A 19,985-nucleotide genomic window follows, 5' to 3' on the forward strand; every position below is an offset into this window, starting at 1 on the left:
TTATTCCAGTTCATCATCCGCAAGTGCAAGAGAAGGTGTCAGAGTACCGAAGCTAGGGGGCATGCTGTAGCAAGGGGAAAAGAAAAATGGGAAAGGTGCAATGGATGCTGCATAGTTGAATAATTATCTGGGTGGCACAATGGGCGAGTCCTGCCGACATGAGCGCTGAGTGAGCGGCTCCCTAACTCTGCCCGAAGCAGCCCCCACGAACGGGCACCAGAAGCGACAGCACTGCTTCGCCTTCTCTTCCAACCAAGAAAAGGATGCCTGCACTCGCTTTACCGTTATGTCTTTAGACACCGACTCGCGGAGCAAACACGCAAACGCACGAGCTCGCTTTACTAAGCCCCGGGCACGTAGAGCGAGCAGAGGTTTCTCTGTCGACCAGGGCTACCGCCTCCCCCAGAAAGAGGCACGGGGCGGACCGTGGGCGCGGGTCGGCAGGGAAGCCCGGGCGGTGGCACCTCAGGTGAGACCCGCAGTCTCTCCGGCGAAAGCAGCCCCGGGGCGGTCCCTGCAGCCGAGCCCCATGCGCGCCCGCCGCCGTCTCCCTCGGCACCCAGCCCGGCTGGCGGGTGGGCGGTGGGCGCTCGGGAAACCCGCGGATGGGGGTGGGGGCCGGGGCGGGGGAGGCGCGCCCATCCATCCCCGTCACCTATGCGGGCCACACACCCCTCGGTCTGCTCCGGCCGGTGAGGAAGAGTTCCTCTCCCAGCACCCCCTCCCCGAAAAAAAGCAATTCCTCAGGGACTCGCGCTCACCGTGAAATCTTGGGGGCTCTCGCTTACCCCTTCTTCATGCTTCGGCAGCGGTCGCCGGTCCCCCTCGGCTCGCGGGACTCCACCTAGGGCCCCCAGGAGGGTCGGGCTCTGGGGCGGAACCCGCTCAGGACAGCGGCCGAGGCGCCAGGCCACGGGGAACGCCGCCTGGGGCGCCCACCGGCCGCCGGACCCACCGTGTGCTCGACGCGCGAGTGAACAACACCGCGAGCTGCCGCTCCCCCCGCCCCCTCCCCGCGCGAGACGCTCCACAACCGGACGCAGGGACCCGCGCCAGAAGCAGGGGGGACCACGGGACTCTCTCCGGCTATCGTCCCATCCTTGCCCCCCGCCCCAGGAGCTATTCCCGGCCAGTCAGAGGTCTCAGAACTTCAGATTCTCACTTTCCTCTTCAGCCTCCAGTGCCCAGGTGCAGTCGAGGTGGGAAACCCAGCCTCCGCCCACTCCTCCATCGGTGGGGCCGAAGCTCGCTCTTCCCCCCTTTCCTGAGGTTCTGTGGTATTGCCCAATCCTCAGTTTGGGGGAGGGGGACGGAGAGAACAGTGCTTGGCTAGGGAATGAGGGAAGATGACAGCCAATTGAATGGAACATCCATTCGGGGGCGGGGTCAAGGAGGGACCCGCCCCCTCGTTCCAAACTACACTTCCCATTGTGCCCTCCGGTGCTTCCTGCCGCGCTGCACGCTGGGAGTGCAGGACCGCGAGGCCTCAAGGTATTTTGGAACTCGTATTCTTTAGTCAACTAGGTCCTGAAAGTTATAAGCTATTATAATTCTCTCTTTTTCCCTAGATAAACTTTTTTAAGCTCTCAGTTCGACAGTAGTTATTCTAATAATAATTAGCTTGTTGTTTTAAAATATAAGAAATTATTTCTTAGCAAAGAAAGTTAATGATGTGTTCCCTGGCAATCTGTCAGGACCTGGGAGCCTCTTCTTCTTCCGCCCTGACAGAGTCCCCGCAGAAGATTTGTTGCCGTCATGTCGGCTGCGATTGCAGCTCTGGCCGCTTCCTACGGTTCGGGTTCAGGGTCGGAATCGGACTCGGACAGTGAGAGCAGTCGGTGTCCGCTGCCAGCCGCCGACTCCCTCATGCACTTGACTAAATCGCCTTCAGCCAAGCCGTCTCTAGCAGTGGCAGTGGACTCGGCTCCGGAGGTGGCAGTTAAGGTAAGCACCTTTGCTACTGATGCGGTGTGGGAATTGTTGGCTTCAGCTCCAAAACTGCCAGCCGCTTGTTAGGTCCCGGGTTACCTCATTGCTCAGAGATAAGTTGCTAACGTTTGAATTTCTTCTCCTTCCCACATGCATCCTCGGGAGAAGCAGAATTGGAAGTTCGGAATAGCCCTCCGATGCTCTCTGCCCTTACCTCCCGCCATCAGAAAGCAAGTGGAAAGAGGGGGTGAAATTTGAATTTGTGGATTAGGGACATAGCCTGTAAAGTGCAGATGTAATCTTGGAACATAAATAAAATTAGATCAGGACTTCCCAAACTAGAGTATTGTACCTTCACTGAAAGTGAGCAGTGGCCTCGATTTGTTTTAGTTTTGAAAAACTAGGTTCTAATCCTGGCACCACCACTTATGTGAACTTAGGCAAGTTATGCAGCCTCCTCTCTTTCCTCACCTGTACAAGTGGAGATCATTTTCAAAACACCTGTCTACATGAGAAGATGAGTGTGAAAATTGAGTGAAATTACACAAATAAAGCATATAGCACAGAACCTGGTAACTAGTGAGAGTGCAGTAAATGTTTTATGATTATGTATGTTAATACAGTTAGAAAACGGCCTTGGATTTGAGAAACAGCTGCATGATCTCAATGGAGGAAGCTGATTCAGGCAAGAGTTTCCAGGCAAAGGTGACAGGCAAGCCTGAGAAGGCAAAGAGCTTAGTGTGTTTGAAGAACTGAGGAAAAGCTGATGTGTCTAGAGCCTGATGAGAGCATCTACCAATTGATAGTGTAGGCCCAGTAGAGCCCGAGGTAGGTGATCAGCTCAAGATGTGAAGATGGGAGGCGGTGTCCAAAAATTCCTTTGTATCACGTCCCCAAGTCTAGTTTAATGACTTAAGAAGTGTTTTACAGATTTCTAACAAGCTGTCTGTGAATTTTACTTTTTAAAAATGGGCATCTGGCATGAAAGAATGCTTAGAATCCTCCTAACTTCCTATCAAAACAAAACTTTCCAAACTTACGCCCCTCCAGTAACCTCCTGAGTCTTCTTTCACAGCTCAGCTTTTTGGAGCTCTCTTTTTGTCTTCATCTCATTTTCTCCTCAACCTGATGCAGTCTGGCCCTACCCTCTTGGGAAACTGTCTGTGAGTGATGTCCCAGGCCTTGCAGTTGTCAAGTTCAGCCATCTGACTTAAATGTCTGCATCAAATGACACTGTTTATTAGTTCCTCTTTCTTGAAACTTTCTCTCCGTTTCGCTTCCATGGGGCTCTACTCAGCATTCTGTTCCAATTATTTTACTCTCCCTTTTCAATACTGGTATTTCCCAGGACTCTGCTCTTGGTCCTCTTTGCATTCCACATATTCTTCCATACCTTCAACCTCAGTCTGTGCTGCTTCTAGCTCAAGGTGAACACCGTGAAATGGTTAGCACAGGCTCTGGAATTAAGACTGTAATTCAAATCCTGCCTCCAGCACTTACCCACCTGGGGACCTTGGATAAGTTGCTTAAATGCTCGGCACCTAATTTTTGCTGATCTGTAAAGTAGGAATAACAGTAGTACCGATCTAACAGAATTATAAGAATTGCCATAAAAGATGTAAAGCCCTTTTAACAGTGCCACATGCTTGCTATCCTTTTATTTCCAGTTCTATCCTCCTTGCTAGCTTACAACCTTGAGAGGTATATAAAAATCTCCCACTGTAATTGTACATTTGTTTCTTGCAGGGTGGCACTCAGCCACCTCCAGTTCAGTGTGTTGAAAAATTATTTTCTTTCCCTCAAAATCCATTTCTGTTTTCCCCATTTTGATCTATGATCCCACTATCCACCCACTAGTTCAAGCCAAGAACAAAGGAGGTATCCTTTTCTCTTCCTTCTTCCTCAGCCCCTGAAGCTAGTCATTCAATTGATTCTAACATTTCTGTTTCATTAATTTATCTCATATCAACTCCTTCCTCACTATTTTCACTGGTGCAGGCTTCATATCTTCCTTATTTCTCCCAGGAGTTATTCTTTTCTTTCTCTTTCAGCCTCTTCTTTTGGATAGTGGGCCCTGTCCACTTTAACTCAATGATATTCATCAAATCTCTCTCTTCTGCTGCCACTGCTTAGTTCAGATTCTCATCATGTCTCTTCAGACAGTTGTAGCTTTCTAACTGATATTTCTACTTCTTCCTTTCTTGTCTCCCAGTGTTATACCCCATTCTTTTCTCCACAGGGCACCTAGAATGATCTTTGTAAATTCCACTTGGCGTCCTATCACTTCCCTGCCCAAAGACACCATATTGTCCAGTGGGTAATTTCTAAGTTTTTTTGGTAGCATGTGAGGGCTGCTATTCTCCCATGCTGAACTCTTTACAAAGCCCTGAAAGCCAAATTTTCTTTCTTCCTCTGAAGATTTTGCCCACGCTAGTCTTTCTGCCTGGAAATCCTTTGCCTAGTGCCTCCTTTCCCCATTCCGAACACTATGGTCCTTCAGTCTCACTGCGCGTTTCCTCCTATTCTACCTTTGCCCCTTCATCATATCTTAACTATAGCACTTAGCACATTGCCGTGACTTGTTCATCTTTTTCTTTGCCCTGGACTGTGAGACCCTGGGGTCCAGAGCGTATCCATTCATTTGTGTCTCTGGTGCCTAGTACACAAGATTAGGGAAGTATATTTGGTAAGAGAATAGCATGAAAAAGAAAGTCTTGTAAAAGTATGCACATTAAGAATCAGAAATGTAGAGCTGGACAGGCAGTGGCAGGGTTGGAGGTGTTTGTGTAGAACTCACTTAGTTCATTCACGAATAAATAAGGAAACCCCGGAGGAAAGGTTGCATAAGGTACCAGAGGTCCATTAGAAGTAGAGCTGGGGCTAGTCCACCCAGTGGTCTGGGTTCTATGAGAGAGTAGAGGGCATTGCTCATTGTTAGTTTATGAACCAACACTTGTTTATATGAAGGGAGAACAAACTTATGCATAGTAAATACAATGATTGCAAATGATTGGAAAATTGGAAAATGACCAAGGGAGAGGTGAAGCATGCAAATATATTCATCTGTAGTTGACTAATTATATTATGATTAATAGCAAGCATTTTGGCAGAGAATACATTTATGCAGTATTTTTAATCCATGTTTTTTCTGAACTCTTTCCTGCAGTTGAGTATCTTTTCATATATGTTATTGGTGATTTAATTTTTTTTTCTTTTGAAAGCAACTATTGGGTTGTCATTTCCTTTTGATTTTTAGGAGATCTTTACATATCCTGGATACTATCCTTTGTCAATTGTGTGTGTTGCAAAATTTTTTTCTTTTTGTGACTTGTCTTCTCACTTTTCCCTGTTGTTTACAAACAATTATTTATATAGTCTGCACTTATCAAATTATTCCTTTATGTATTATGGTTCCTGTTGCTTGTTTGAGAAATCCTTAACTCATAGTCATGAAAATATTCTCTTGTATTCTCTCTCGAAAACTTTTCACATTTAAGTCATTAATCCATGTGAAATTAATTTTTGTCTATAGTGTGAACATTCTTAATAATATGGCTTGACAGGTGATAGGGCAGTTCCCTTGCCCTTTGTTGTTGTTCAAGAATGTTTTGGCTGGCTCCTCTGGGCCCTGTAATTCTATATACAGTTTAGAATTAACTTGGAAAGTTCTACTAATACCCAGTTGGGATTTTGTTTGGGAGTACATTGAGTCGTAGGTCAACTTGGAGATAATGTTATATCCGTTCATTTGTTTAGGCCTTTTTTAGTTTTTTTTTTTCTTCCGAAGTTTGTAATTGTCTCCATATCAAAATCTTGTACAGTTTTATTAGAGGTATTTCTGGGTGCATCTTATTTTTATGCTATTGTATTTTTCATTTATTTAACTTTCTAACTGATCTTACTACTTACAACTGATCTTAGTACTTACATAGCCATATCAGCTACAAATATGACAGTATTTTTTCTTTCTTTTAATCATTATTTCTTTTATTTATTTTTCTTGTCTTGCCATGCTGACTACCACCTCCAGGAAGATCTAAAATAAAAATAAAAAGGATGTACCAGGCAAATTTTAACCAAGAGAAAACTAGCACTGTTTGTGTTAACATCAATAAAAATAGACCTTAAAGCAGAAAGCATTACCGGAAACAAAAGAGTCACTTCATCATGATGGAAAGTTCAGTTCACAGAGAGATATAAAACAATGTAAGCTCAAAATATTTAAGCAAAAATTGACAGAACTACAAAGAGAAATGGACAAATATACAATTACAGTGGGAGATATTTATATACCTCTCAATAATTGATAGAACAAGCAAAAAATATCAGTAATGATACAGAATATGTGAAAAAATTAGTAAACTGCATCTAAAGGTCTTAGGAAACATGGCACTCAGCAACACAGAATGTTGTTTTCAGGCACTGAAAACATTTTGAAACATTGAAACATAATGAAACATTTTTTAAATGACCAGGGATTGGCAAACTTCAGTCAAGGGCCAGACAGTAAATATTTCGGGCTGTGCTGGCCCGGTGTAGTTTCTGTCACTTCTTTCTTTCCCTCTTTCGCCCTTTCTTTTTCTTCATCTTTTTTTCTTAAGCCTTTAAAAATGCAAATACCATCCTTAGCTTGTTGGTACATAAAAACAGACTGTGGACTCGATTTGGCCCACAGACTGTAGTTAGCCACCCCTGAACCGGAGCATAAAATAAGTCTCAACAGATTTAAAATCTTATTACCGCATTCTCTGACCACAGCGCATCTAAGCTAGAAACTAACCACAAAAAGATAGCTATAAAATTTCCATATTTGAAAATTGTGACATTGCACTTCCAAGCAACTATACGACGGAACATGTGAGATGCAGCCATGGCAATTTTTTTAAAAGTATAGTCATAAACACATATCACAGAAAAAAGGAAAGGCAGAAAGTATGCTAGGCATCCTTTCTTTTGGATTTTTTAAATCATTACATTCTGTCCCTGTATTTGTTTTAAGTCATGCAGTCAGTTTCCGTTCTTTAAGTGGTTACCCCTAGAAAGCATAGCACATTTGATCAGTACTTTTACTTTCTACTGAACAATGTGAGAACCTTAGAACACTTGCATTTTATTCACATCCCCTGTACTCCTACTTTAGCTATTGTTGTCTGGTATATATGCATGCATTTACATATACACAGACACCCTCCACAAGATGATGGTGAATGATGATGATTCTTGCATCTCATATGCAAGGTATCACTTTTTGCCTGTAGCACATTCTTTAGAATGTCTTTTAGTGAGGATTTAGTGGCAAATGCTTTCAGTTTTAGTTTGTCTTTTAAAATGTTTTGGCTGGGCGAGGCGGGCGTATCGCCTGAGCCCAGGAGTTCCAGACCTGCCTGGGCAACATGGAGAGACCCTGTCTCTAGAAAAAATACAAAAATTAGCTGGGCGTGGTGGCGTGCACCTCCCAGCTACTTGGGAGGCTAAGGTAGGGAGATCACTGGAGCCAAGGAGGCAGAGGATGCAGTGAGCCAGAATCATGCCACTGCACTCCAGCCTGGGAGACGGAGTGAGACCCTGTCTCATAAATAAATAAATACATAAATCAAATGCTTTCATTTAACTGTATTTCTCAAAGGATATTTTCACTGGATTGTTTCCTTAGCTGGCAGTTTTCTCTCAGCACTTTTAAGATATTCTACTCTCTTCTGATTTTCATTGTTACTGATAAATCAGCTGTTGGTGTAGCTGTTTCTCTTTGGAAGTGATTTTCTTTTTTCTTTTGACACCTTTTAAGACTCACTCCCCCCCCCCCCCCATTTTTTTGAGATACGGTTTCATTATTTAGTTTTATTATAGGATACATATGTATGGATTTCTTTTTATTTGTTCTGTTCAGAATTTGTTGGATTTCTTTAATTGTGGATCAATTGGTTTGGAATGTGGACCTTTGGACATTTCTTAGCAGTTGTCAGTTCTTATCACTTCACATTATTTTAGTCCCATTTTCTTTTCTCTTCTGGAACTATAATTATGCATATTTGTGTTCTCCGGTATATGTATGACGATGAGTATTTTCTAGATAAAAATTTTTGAATGCAAGAGTGTAAGGTTTTGCACTTTAGAATTCATGCAGTGGACCCTGTTGGATTGCAAGAGTTGCTTATTAAGTGACTTTAAGGTTAGAAAAACAAAAGCAGATCTGGCTTTCTCTCATTTCAACCAGTGACTCTGTTACTTCCCCCCAGCGTATTCTTTGCCTTAGCATAGCCAACTAAAGTAAAATAAAAATTCTGCCTCTAATTTTGAGACATATTTTTCAGTGTTTTCATGGGTGGTGTTTCTTGCATTTGTGAGCTTCAAATGGACCACCTTTTCCTCTGCAATCTGTTAAGGGCCAAACCCAGAGGATATCTTTATCTGAATTTCTCTTCTTTTATATCGTTCACCTAAATTCTTCTATTAGGAAGTTTAGTCATTTCTATTTCCTGGGATGAAAAAAAAACCTGTGCCATAAATTGATAAGTAATTTATAATAATAATATTTGTGATCCGCTTTATAGTTTACATGGTGTTTTTATGCCTCTTTTCTTATTTGGACACAGGAAGAAATGTGGAAAAGACTAAAAAGTGAATATTACCTAGTTTTATTCTCAAATTACTTTGAATCAACAAAAGATAAACTATTTAAACTTATTTGGCTCACAGGGTGCCCTTCACTTCCTGCATTTTAATTTTTGTGGATAATTGAAACGGAATAGAAATTGTTTGTTATTTTGTGGTAATTCCAGTTGCATGCCTAATTGGTATTGAACTCCTATGGGTGTTAAAACAAGGTTGTGGTATTGTCCAAGTTTTCTAATTAAATTTTTGTAAAATAACAGCCCTTCATTTTCTTGAGGGTTGTTCAATTTGTTCTATGATTTTAGCAGGAGTCAGAGACTGGGACTTACTTACATTTTTTATTGGTTGCCAGTGTTGCTTATATAAACAGTATTTTCTTACATTGTACTTTGCATTTAAAAATTGATGTGTCATGATAGTCTTCAAAATAATTTCAATTTAGAATATTTTAAATACCCTTAATTGGAAAGATCTCGTATCCCATATTATAAAGTGGTTCTAGCAACTGTACACTATAAAATCCTTTGGGAAGGTATGAATGTGGCTAAGCCTCATGTTATTTTAAGCAGTTTGTTACTAGGAGTTGAATATTAAGAGGGAAAAGCATTTAATTTAGCTTTTATGCAGTTTGAGCAATTTGTATGTAACCTGCTAACTTTATAATACTGAGTTTGCTATTGGGCCATATGCAAGATAGTGTCTTTCATCAGTGAAGATTCTAGTGTTCATTCTGGGGTGATATAGATAATATTTGTCATCTTTTCAGTGGCCTAGCATTTGAAACCCCTTTCTTAAGGGTTTTAATGTGAAGAACATCCCTGTTCATCACCCATCTTCAGAAGCTGAAAACCCAGATTATTCTCATTCAGCTCCCTTTCAGCTAAGGCTCAGGACTGTTGGGTGGGTGTATCTCATGGGCTCAGCCAAACAGATGCACCAACCTAAGCTTTCTAATATGAAATTTATCCGCAAAGAAGACAAGAAAGAGGACTTAAATTGGCAATGGTAGTCAACGTTTTCTAGTTTCTCAGGCCAGTAGTTTCAATAGCAGCATCCAGTGGTAGCCATAGCAGTTTAGTAGTAGTGTTCAGTCATTATCCTCACTGGATGGGTTCTGTGATGATTAATTTTGATGGGTTCTGTGATGATTAATTTTGAATTGCGATTTCATCTATTAAATGTATACTGACCCTTTATTTCTGCCTACTTGTCAAAGCTTATTCTCCACACTTCCTGGTAATTCTAAGAGAAACTCATAAAGATTTTATAATGCTGAATCAGCCTGCTGCTTGCAACCAAGAACCCTGATTGATACGCCTAGTTACTCTGCCAGTGATTGTTTAATTTGTCACTAATTAGGTCTCTTTAACATTGTTCATTGTGGCTACTTTGAGGTCTTCCCCTTCCCTTTTATTCTATTAGTAGCTCGGGTTAAGTGACTTAATCCTACTAACACTTACCCTCACAGATTATATGAAATAGTGTGTCTACTCCGGTGCTGGCACATTAGTGTTGTTAAATTCTTTTTTTTCATGTTATTTAGCCTCTTCTAGAGAGCTGTATAACTTATTTAGGTATTATATAGTCTATTGTCTGTTGCCTCCACTACAATATAAACTCCACAAGGGCAAGTATCTTTGTCTATTTCTGTGGGCCCAGGACAGTGCCTGGCACATAGTAGGCACACAATCAAATTTGTTAAATGAATAAATGAATCTGGAGCTCTGTGCTTGCTTTATAAAGATGCCTGTGCCCTGACTAAACCAAGAAAATAAAGAGATCAATTATGATTCCCAACATCTCCAAACATCTGTCATCTATCACCCATTCTTACCTTTGTCATCTCTATTTCATCCCAAAGAGAGCACTCCTCTTTTCAGAGGCTAATCTTTCAACTGTGTCCTGAATTTTATTCCCTCCTACCTCTTCCAGGACAACTGTACCTTTATCTGGTCCTTTTTGTCATGTGTCTCTCCCTGCCGTCACCTGCCTTCTAGCCTACGATTGACCACATCTTTGACTTAGTCTCTTCTTAAGGAAGAAGAAAAACTTGACCCTGAAAATCCTTCAACCTGATACCCCATCTGTTCTGTTTTTTATCACCAAATATTTTCAGTACAGATTTATACGGTGTTTTTCTAGATCCTCATTTACACCTCTGCCTCTTGCAGATGGCTTTCCATAGTCCTTACTAACAAAGTCACTCTCGCAAAGGTTTTTTATGACGTAATTGCCAAATCCAGTGATTGTTGGCCAGCCTTATCCTACTTAATTTCTCTATGGATTTGGCTTTTCTTCAATTTAATTTAACAAATATTTATTGAACATGTGCTGAATGCCCCGTGTTCTACTGAGCAGTGAGGATATATGATGTACGTAAAAGCCATGTGCAACAAATAATATATCACAAGTACTATCAAATAGAGTACAGCATTTTTTTTAGTACCACAAACAAACAAACAAACAAAACAACAGTTTTCCTGAGGCAGGAGGAGGGAAGGTATCAGGAAAAATAAGGCGACATAAAATAATAAAGGCATTGCCTAAGATGTAAGGCGGTAACATTGCCTGCAGCACAGAAAGCGTCAAAGTGCTTGCTATTTTTAAAAATCAGCAATTAGTCTAATATAGCAAGAGTGAGGGTGTATTAAAGCAGATAAGGAAGTATTACAATAGGCCAGGGCAGATATAATGAAGCCCTAACTAGGCCAGTATAGCTGGGATGCAAAAAGGGGAGGGTAAGTGTGAGATTGCTGGAGAAATATTCACAAGTAGAATCAGCAAGACTGTGCCTGATTTATTAGTGAAGATGGAGTCATGGGGGAATGGTAAGTTCTATTTTGGACATAGCATAGTGTTTGATGCTGTGGGACATTCATATAATGAAATTTAGTAGGCAGTTGGATATGTGGATCCAAAGTTAGGTGTGTGATTAAGGCTGCAGATAAAAATTGGGGGTGGTAATTGAAGTCATGAAAAGGATAGGATAAGATAGGGTAAAGATATGGGCAGTTTAGAGAGAAGAGAAGCTCAAGAGACCTGATAGGCTCTGAATCTTTAAGAAGTAGAGAAACTAAGTTGCCTGTTTTGATACAGGGGCCATGGTAAAGTGTTTTTAAGACTGGTCAAATTTTGGAACAGTGAATGTAGGTTTATGGTATTTTTCTTGTTGATTTTTTAGTCTTTGGTCATCAGCTAGTCTAACTCTACCAGATCTTCACTTATCTGTGGCATTGCTGCTTCTCCAACATCAGTATCAACTTCATGAAATCCCATCTATTTTGCAGAATGTGTGATGTTACTTTGCATTGTCTTTGCATTGTGTTAGGGGATATGTCCTACCATCAACAAGAGGCCAGCAGAATAAAGATGGTGATATGATAGGGATAGTTCAAGGGTTTGATTGTACATTTGTGTGTGCAAAATCCACCTTGTGTAGTTTACATTTTAGTGGAGAGAGCGAGATAATATATATGTCCATTGAGGATAAATATAATGGAGGCAAATAAAACAAGGTAAGGGGGAAGCAGAAAAACTGAGCAGAGACTTAAAAGGAGAGGTAACAATCGTGTGGCTATCCACAGGGAAAACATTTCATTCCAAAGGGAAATGACAATAAGTGTGGAGACCCCGAGGCAGGATTGTTCCTTGGCCTATTCTAGGAATAGCAGATGAGCCAATGAGACTGGGGTAAAGTGAGCACAGGCATAGTGCTAGATGAAGACAGAAGTTAGTAGGGGCAGGGGGCTGACCATGGAGGGGAAATTCGCAACCAGTCATTTTATGACAGCAATGTTATAATACCAACTTTATTGAAATATAATTTGTAGATGATATATAACTTCTTTACAATTTTTAAAATAGAACATAAGTACAGTAATTAAAGGAAAGGTACTTATAATCAAATATGTTTTTAATATGTGAATGTTCAGACAGGACAACAGAGGAAAACAAAAATACCCTGTAAAACTACTCTAGGGAACCTGCCTACTTCCTGAGAACCGGTGGTAATGGACCTTGTCAGGCCTTTGTTAGGCTTTTACTCTGACGAGGGAGGCTACTGAGGGGTTTAGAGCATAGGAGTAGCATAACCTGACTAATATTTTGAAAGAATCATACTATCTCCTGTGGGAAGTGAGGCTATAGGTGGTCAGGGACAGAAAACAGGGAGACCAAGTAAGAAGCTACTCCAAAAACCCAGATACAAGATGTTAAGTTGAGCCACTTCAATAGAGGATGTCAGAAGTGGTTGAATTCTGGATTTTTGTAGAAGGTACAAGATTTGATGATGGATTGGATATAAAGTATAAAATAAAGAGGAATCAAGGAAAACTTCAGATTTTCCCCTGAGTAACTGTAAGGGTGGAATTGCGAGTAACTAAAAGAAGCCTGGAAGGATTCATTGAGGGAGGGGAAGCCACGAGTTCTCTTTTGGATATATTAAGTTTGAGATGTCTGTTAGATATCTTGGGAGAAGAGATGCCAAGTTGAAGGTTGGATATACAAGTCTCTAGAAATCAGGGGAGGTCCAGGCTAAAGATACCAATTTGAGAATTGTCATATTTGTAAGTGGTGGAATTATACAAAAGTTATACTACCAGTGATTCGTCAGTGGAGATGAGATTTTTATTTTCAGTAATCTGGGAAATGAATTTAAGATGTTTGAAATATTAACTGAGATCGTAAGACTTTAGATTTAGAAGATTCAGGCCCTGTCACTTCCTTTTGTTTCCTGTCCAGTACCCAACCAAGTGCAATTTGGTTACATATCTAATACAGTTTGCTGAATACAAAAAGAAATACCTCTTTTGAATTTGGCAGTAGAGGTTTGGGTCTTTTGAGTTAATAACAAAGAAGAGTTGGAATGTCTTAAACTAATTTAAGACTTTGAGTAATGTTAACTTATTTAGTTTTAAATTTAAAAATTTTAAAGTTTTAATAAAGTTAGTATTTCAAAAAGAAAAATTTTTTTATATGTTTTAACCTCTAACACTAACTGTATACATTAATTTTATTAATCTTGATTAGAATTATTAATCATATGATACATTATAACCATAAAATAGATGTTAAAGATGGCTAGTGTGACTTTAATGTGGCTTCTAAAATAAAATAGTCATTTATCAGATCTTTCATATTTATTTGGTATTCTTTTTAGGAAGATTTGGAGACTGGAGTTCACCTTGACCCTGCTGTCAAAGAAGTTCAGTATAATCCTACCTATGAGACCATGTTTGCTCCTGAGGTAAGAAAACATATTTAAGGTTCTGAGTTTTGCTAAAGAATTTAAATCATAGTAGATAATTAGGTATAGTAGTGAATTTTTAAAGGTTTTCTCACATAAGCATACTATTTAAGCTTTTAGAAAATACATCCTTCTATTTTCCACAAGTTTAGGTAGTATGCTTTTGTGAGAATACTTTTAAAAATCCACTAGCTGCTTATCTGTCTACATACAAATGTCTGATAACATGGAACTATGTCTTTTGAAAAAGGAAATCTGATTCTTAAATATGAACTTAGTTGACATCTTCCTCAGTCTTGATGAGGGAGTATTATAATTAACCATAAAGGAAAATATTGGGGCTTACCAGCATCAATATGTAGTATATTATGAAACATTTAGTTACAGATGCCCCTGAAATGTCATACTGACACACTGCTAGAAAGTAGTCACAGTGTTTGAAGCCTGCTCTGAATAAAACAAAGTACTGGGTTTTGTTTTTTCCTCTCCCAATTAAAAAAAAGCAGAAACAGCTAATATTGTTCGTTGAAGAAAGTCTTTGAATATTATCCATTTAGGAAAGTTTACAGAAAAGATTAAATTTCTAGATATTTTGCCTTTTAAAATGGAAAAGAATGCTTGATTGATGAAATAGAGATACCAGAAAATGGTAATTATAAAACGAAGAAATACAGCTTCGGTTGATAGCAGAATCTTTAAGAAGCACTTTCAAGATGGAGTTGAGGAGCTATATCTTATGGTATCTTGGTGGAAAATGATGTAATGTTTTTCATTTTGTAGCATAAATTAGCCCTTTTGTGACATGTGAGAGTCATGGAGCTGTTTCATATAGTACTTTCCCTGCCTAGATTTCTGTAGTCGCTTAAAAGATGACCATTGAAATGTGTAGCACAGCCAGAGATGTTAGTGCTTGTGTTTAGAAAGAGCTCCAGCGATTCACTGGGTCTGCGCTTAGCAAAAATCTTCCCATGCTCTGACACTATGGCACATTTTAATTTTTATTCCATTGTGTCTTATATCCTTCTAGCCTGTCAGACTGCAGGCTGTCTCATATCTATTGACACCATTTTAGCCATCCCACTGAAGAGAGGTTGTGTATTATATGTAAATATATGTTTCATGATTTTTTAAAATGAAAAGTACTTTCATAAAATGGAGCCATTGAATTAGGTAAATAAGAAGATTTGGAAGCATTCTGATATGTAACATTCTCATGTCATATTATTTTCTCTGAAGCCTGCTTTTTTCATGAGTTCTTAAATTTCATGCATAACTAATACTTTGCTATGTAATTAGTTTCCAACACTTTCAAGGAAAATTTAAAAGACTAGTTAAAAATTTTTTGTGGTGATATTGACAAAAGGCCTGTCATTCTCTTTGTGGGATTTTCAGTCCTTTAATATTCTTTTTCCTCGGGTTGGAGAACCTCACATTAAATATGTAAATTAGTTTATGTGAGGAGCACTATGATACTTCTTTACAAAGTAAGAAAGGACTGATAGGACTTAAAAGGGAAGCAAAATTATAATTGTTCCTGGTTGCCAAATGAATCCTCTGTAACTTAACAAATTTTGAACTTTTGTCTTCTATGACCAGGATGTGTTATCACTTGGCTAGGATGTGTATCACTTGACAAAGTCTGGAAAAGTATCACTAGGAACTTCACCAGTTTAAATTTTAAGTTCCTGTATTTTGAGTATCCATTGTTAGAAACAAGATATGATCCCTCTCCTCAAGCTAGTGTTTCCCAGAGAGGATGTACTGTTTGTTGGTTTGGTCAAATGAATTTTTTTTAAATGATAGAGACCAGACTGTTTCTAATTATGCCTCTAAAGTACTACTCAAGCTTAAGGAAAAATTGCATCTGGTTGTAAATTCTTTTAAAAGTTCCCTGAAAGAAGTAGTATTTGAATTGAGCAATTCAATCCAGGTCAAGAACATGAGATTTGGAGTTAAGCTGAATACTTATTAGCCCTGTGTAACCTTGGAAGTTCTTAGTTTTTTTGTAGGTAAAATGAAGATAATTTTTATTTTATTGAGGTATAAAGATAAATCGGATAATGTATGATATAGTTAAAAAAATCTCTCTGGCACAGAGTAGGCATTTAACAAATGGTAGTCATCATTGTTGTTTATATTAATTATTGGCATTGGTGACTAGGTAGGCTTTTATGAGGAGAGATTCCAAGAAGAGATCAGCATGAGCCAAATCATAAAAGATCTACAGAACAGGGAATGCCCAAGTCCTTACCAGAAGAAAGAATCGAGAGATAAGACTAGAATGGTACTTTGTATAACATTGCACAAGGCTTTGGGGGCCAAGGTGAAGAGTTTTGATTTAGTCAATGATAAATAGATTTGTGAGGATCTTAAATAGGGGAGTGGCATAATAAAAGCTGAATTTTTAAGGTTTATTTGGTATGAGTTTGCATTATGGAAAAGAATAGGGGTATAGATTAGTGAAATAAAGCCACCATTTATTACTGTATGCCAGGTACCTACTGAAAGATTTACATACCTCATCTCCTTTAGTCCTCACTACAACCCTACGAAGTAAGTACCTGTGTCCTTACTTTATAGCGAGGAAACCAAGTCTTAAGTTATACTGCCAACAAGTGGCAAATTTAGAGATTTGAGTCCAGATCAGTCTTAATTATCACTCTAAAACTGGAAGACCAGTTTGAAGGTCATTGTGGAGTTTGCAGGGTATACCCCTTTGCCTTTGACTTTGCTACTTCTGAACATTTACTCAGTTGCTTATTTTATTTTATAAAATACTGTTTCTCTCTTCTGACCAAGGACTTTTCCCAAATAGCCTACCTGGTTATACAGATAATTTTTCTCACATAACAGATAGAACTTGAAGACATAGTAGCCATTGTTTTAGTCTAGTAATTTCTTCATTTCACTCAGTTCTTTTTAAATCTGCTTAGACAAAAATGTATTAATTAGCTTCTCTAAACCCATAAAATCCGTAAGTCTCAGGAAGAATTCCAGACTCTTTAAAATAGTAGTACTTCAGAATAGAAAAAAATATAAAAGTTAAGAGGAAAAAAACACCAGTTACTGTTAGAAATCATATAGCTCAGATCTTTTATTTTGTAGATGAGGAAACTGAGGCCAAAGGTCATAGAACCAGCACTAATGAAATTTTCTCGTACTAATATTTTTATGTCTTATAAGATGGACATATTCCACCAATGAAATTGAATCGTGGGGATCTTCTCTTAATTTGCAGGAAACAATTAAGTTAACAGACTCTTCTCACCTTAAAATTTGTTTATAAATCTTTTGAACAATAATGACTACAATAAATATGAATGAAAAATGTACAACAATCTAGTATACTACTATCTGTTCCGTAATTTGGGTTATTTTTCTGTATGTGAACTTACAACTATGATTTTATATAGCCCATTTTTAGTAGTATAAATTGTCTTAATTCCTGCAATGTTATAATATGCTGCTAAAATTCTGACTCACCAATACTCTACCTACTGAAGATTTTTGAGATCCACATCCTTATAGTATCAGATCTCTGAGAGTTATCAACCAACATCTTCACAAATTAAGAGTGCTTTTCTCCTAACCCTGTAAGTAAACCACTACTTCATTCAGTTGACAGATGTTTAAGGATAGTTACCTCCCTCGGGAACATCATACATACTTTGGGGGTAGTGATTTGAATTAGTACTTACATACTTTTTAATTAATTAATTTTTTAGTTAACAAAAATTGTATATATTTACAATGTACAATGTGTTTTTAAATATGTACACATTGTAGAATGGCTAAATTAAGCTAATTAACATATGCATTTCTTCACGTACTGATCATTTTTTGTGGTGAGAACACTTAAAATCTACTCTTAGTGGTTTTCAAGAATACGTTATTATTAACTGTAGTCGCCATGTTGTATAATAGATCTCTTGAACTTATTCCTCCTATCTAACTGAAATTGTATATCCTTTGACCAACATCATCCAAAACTCCTCCATCCCATTCCATCCCCACCCACCCACCCAACTCCTGCTAATCATTTACTCTTTGCTTCTGTGAGGTCAACTTTTTTGAATTCCACATGTGGGATCATGTGATACTTGTCCCACCCCCTAGCTTATTTCACTTAACATAATGCCCTGCAGGTTAATCTATACTGTCAAAAATGACAAGCTTCGTTCTTTTTTAAGGCGGAATAGTATGCCGTTGTGCAGACATACCACATTTTCTTTATGCATTCAAACACTGAGAGCCATTTAGACTGACTCTTTGACATACTTATGTCATTTCCTTTGGATGCATACCCATTTGTGAAATTGCTGGGGTCATATGGTAGTTCTATTTTTAATTTTTTGAGGAACCTCCATACCATTTTCCATAGTGGCTGCACTAATTTCCATTCCCACCAACAGTGTACAAGTGTTCTCTTTTCTCCAGAACATCCTTGCCAACACTTGTTACCCTTTATTGTTTTTATAATATCTATTCTGACAGGTTTGAGATGATATTGTGATTTTAATTTGGATTTCTCTGGTGATTAGTAATGTTGAGTACTTTCTCAAATACCTGTTGGCTTTTTTTTTTTTTTTGAGCGGAGTCTCGCTCTGTCACCCAGGCTGAAGTGCTGTGGTGTGATCTCAGCTCGCTGCAACCTCTGTCTCCTGGGTTCAAACGATTCTCCCATCTCAGCCACCTGAGTAGCTGGGACTCCAGGCATGCGCCACCATGCCTAGTTAATTTTTTGTATTTTTCGTAGCGATAGGGTTTCACCATGTTGGCTAGGCTGGTCGTGAACTCCTGACCTCAGGTGATCCGCCTGCCTTGGCCTCCCGAAGTGCTGGGATTACACGCGTGAGCCACTGCACCTGGCTCCTGTTGGCTATTTATGTGTCTTTTGAGAAATGCTGAGAAATTCGGGTCCTTTGCCAATTTTTAATCAAGTTATTTATTTTCTTGCTATTGAGTTGAGTTCCTTGTGTATTTTGGATATTAACCGCTTATGAGATGTATGGTTTGCAAACATTTTCTCACTTAAATGTGTATGTTTTATATAAGGAAATTGTAATTTACTATATTGTTCTTTGTTATTGTTTTAGCTAAAAATTGTTAAATATGCATATGAACTTAAATATATTATACATTCATATTTATGTTATGTATTTACTTATATATTGTTATAAAATCACTTGAACACAAATTTACTCTTAAACTTAGTTAACTACCAAAACTTGAAAGAAAGTGTTTGCAAATCAGATTTGTGTGTTTTCTATATGCTCTGTTGTATTTTTTTAATGGTTGTTCCAGAACTAAAAGAGTTGCATATTCACAGGGACCAAGAACATCTGAGAGACATATCTTGAGTAACTGGGAAGAGCTGAGTCCTGCTAAATAGTGTTCTCTGCCTTCCTCTGTTAACATTCAATGTCTTTGAGGTCAGCTCCAATAGCTACCAGTAGATGAATCTTCCTCCCACCGATTCCCTGTATCACTAGATTTTTTTGTTGCCTCAGCTTAAATCTGTATGAGACATAGGCACATGTAAATTTTTAGATTGCTTTAGGTATAGTACCTTATATAATACATAGCTTTAATATATGGATCTGTCTTTGTATAGAAATCACAGTTCTTTTATACTTTTTCTTTAAAAAGTGGAGCTAATTTGGTATGTATGGCCTGTAGAAGAATTGTTCTTTCTTTTTTAGTAAAATCTGAATTAAATAAGAATATGGAAATTGTAGTCTTCTTTTTTTAAATGGAAAGTTACTTAAAGCACAACGATTGGTCATCTGTTACATGTGATGGAAATAACAATTAAGGACAGTGGGGATTTTTATCATTTTAGATTCCCCACCATGCCCCCTCCACCCCACCTCTCTCCAGAAATAGCAGATGCTGCTCTGTGGATGATAGCTGACTGTACCGGGTAGAGCATCTAGGAAACTTTGAAATCATTTTGTTATCTGTAATTTTATGGCTGCTCCTGTTTTTGTAATAAATTTCATGACTGAATGAAGTTGACTGCTACTTCCAGCATTCAGCAATCTAGATTTTTTTCCCCAACATATTTCACCCATCAGCAGGCACAGGAAGGACTAATATAGGCTGCAAAGTCTTGCACTATCCATTATAATTAAGAATATATACTAATAAAAGCTTTGTATATAAATCAGGTATTTTAAAATTGAATCATTTTAAACAT

The 19,985-nt window shown here is 38.7% G+C and overlaps 2 protein-coding genes across 7 annotated transcripts in view; one reads left to right on the forward strand and one right to left on the reverse strand.

The window, feature by feature from the left end:
- The window catches only part of WASF1 (WASP family member 1), a 73,234-nt gene extending 71,913 nt beyond the window's left edge, over nucleotides 1-1,321 (reverse strand). For 3 of the 6 annotated variants that reach the window (XM_008007349.3, XM_073022410.1, XM_008007352.3), the window contains exon 1: nucleotides 762-1,096. The gene's annotated coding sequence lies outside the window, so the exon portion shown is untranslated. Of the gene's footprint in view, nucleotides 1-761; nucleotides 1,100-1,162 lie in introns of those variants that run through there. The other 3 variants (XM_008007354.3, XM_008007357.3, XM_008007355.3) reach the window with 3 other exon arrangements.
- A 257-nt stretch (nucleotides 1,322-1,578) lies between these two features.
- The window catches only part of CDC40 (cell division cycle 40), a 50,023-nt gene continuing 31,616 nt past the window's right edge, over nucleotides 1,579-19,985 (forward strand). Inside the window, exons 1-2 of the mRNA XM_038001018.2 lie at nucleotides 1,579-1,944; nucleotides 13,700-13,786. Coding sequence (XP_037856946.1) covers nucleotides 1,756-1,944; nucleotides 13,700-13,786 — 276 coding nt within the window. The 5' untranslated portion in view covers nucleotides 1,579-1,755. The remainder of the gene's footprint in view (nucleotides 1,945-13,699; nucleotides 13,787-19,985) is intronic.

Source organism: Chlorocebus sabaeus, chromosome 13, assembly GCF_047675955.1.
Source record: "Chlorocebus sabaeus isolate Y175 chromosome 13, mChlSab1.0.hap1, whole genome shotgun sequence".
NCBI classification, from domain to species: Eukaryota; Metazoa; Chordata; class Mammalia; order Primates; family Cercopithecidae; genus Chlorocebus; species Chlorocebus sabaeus.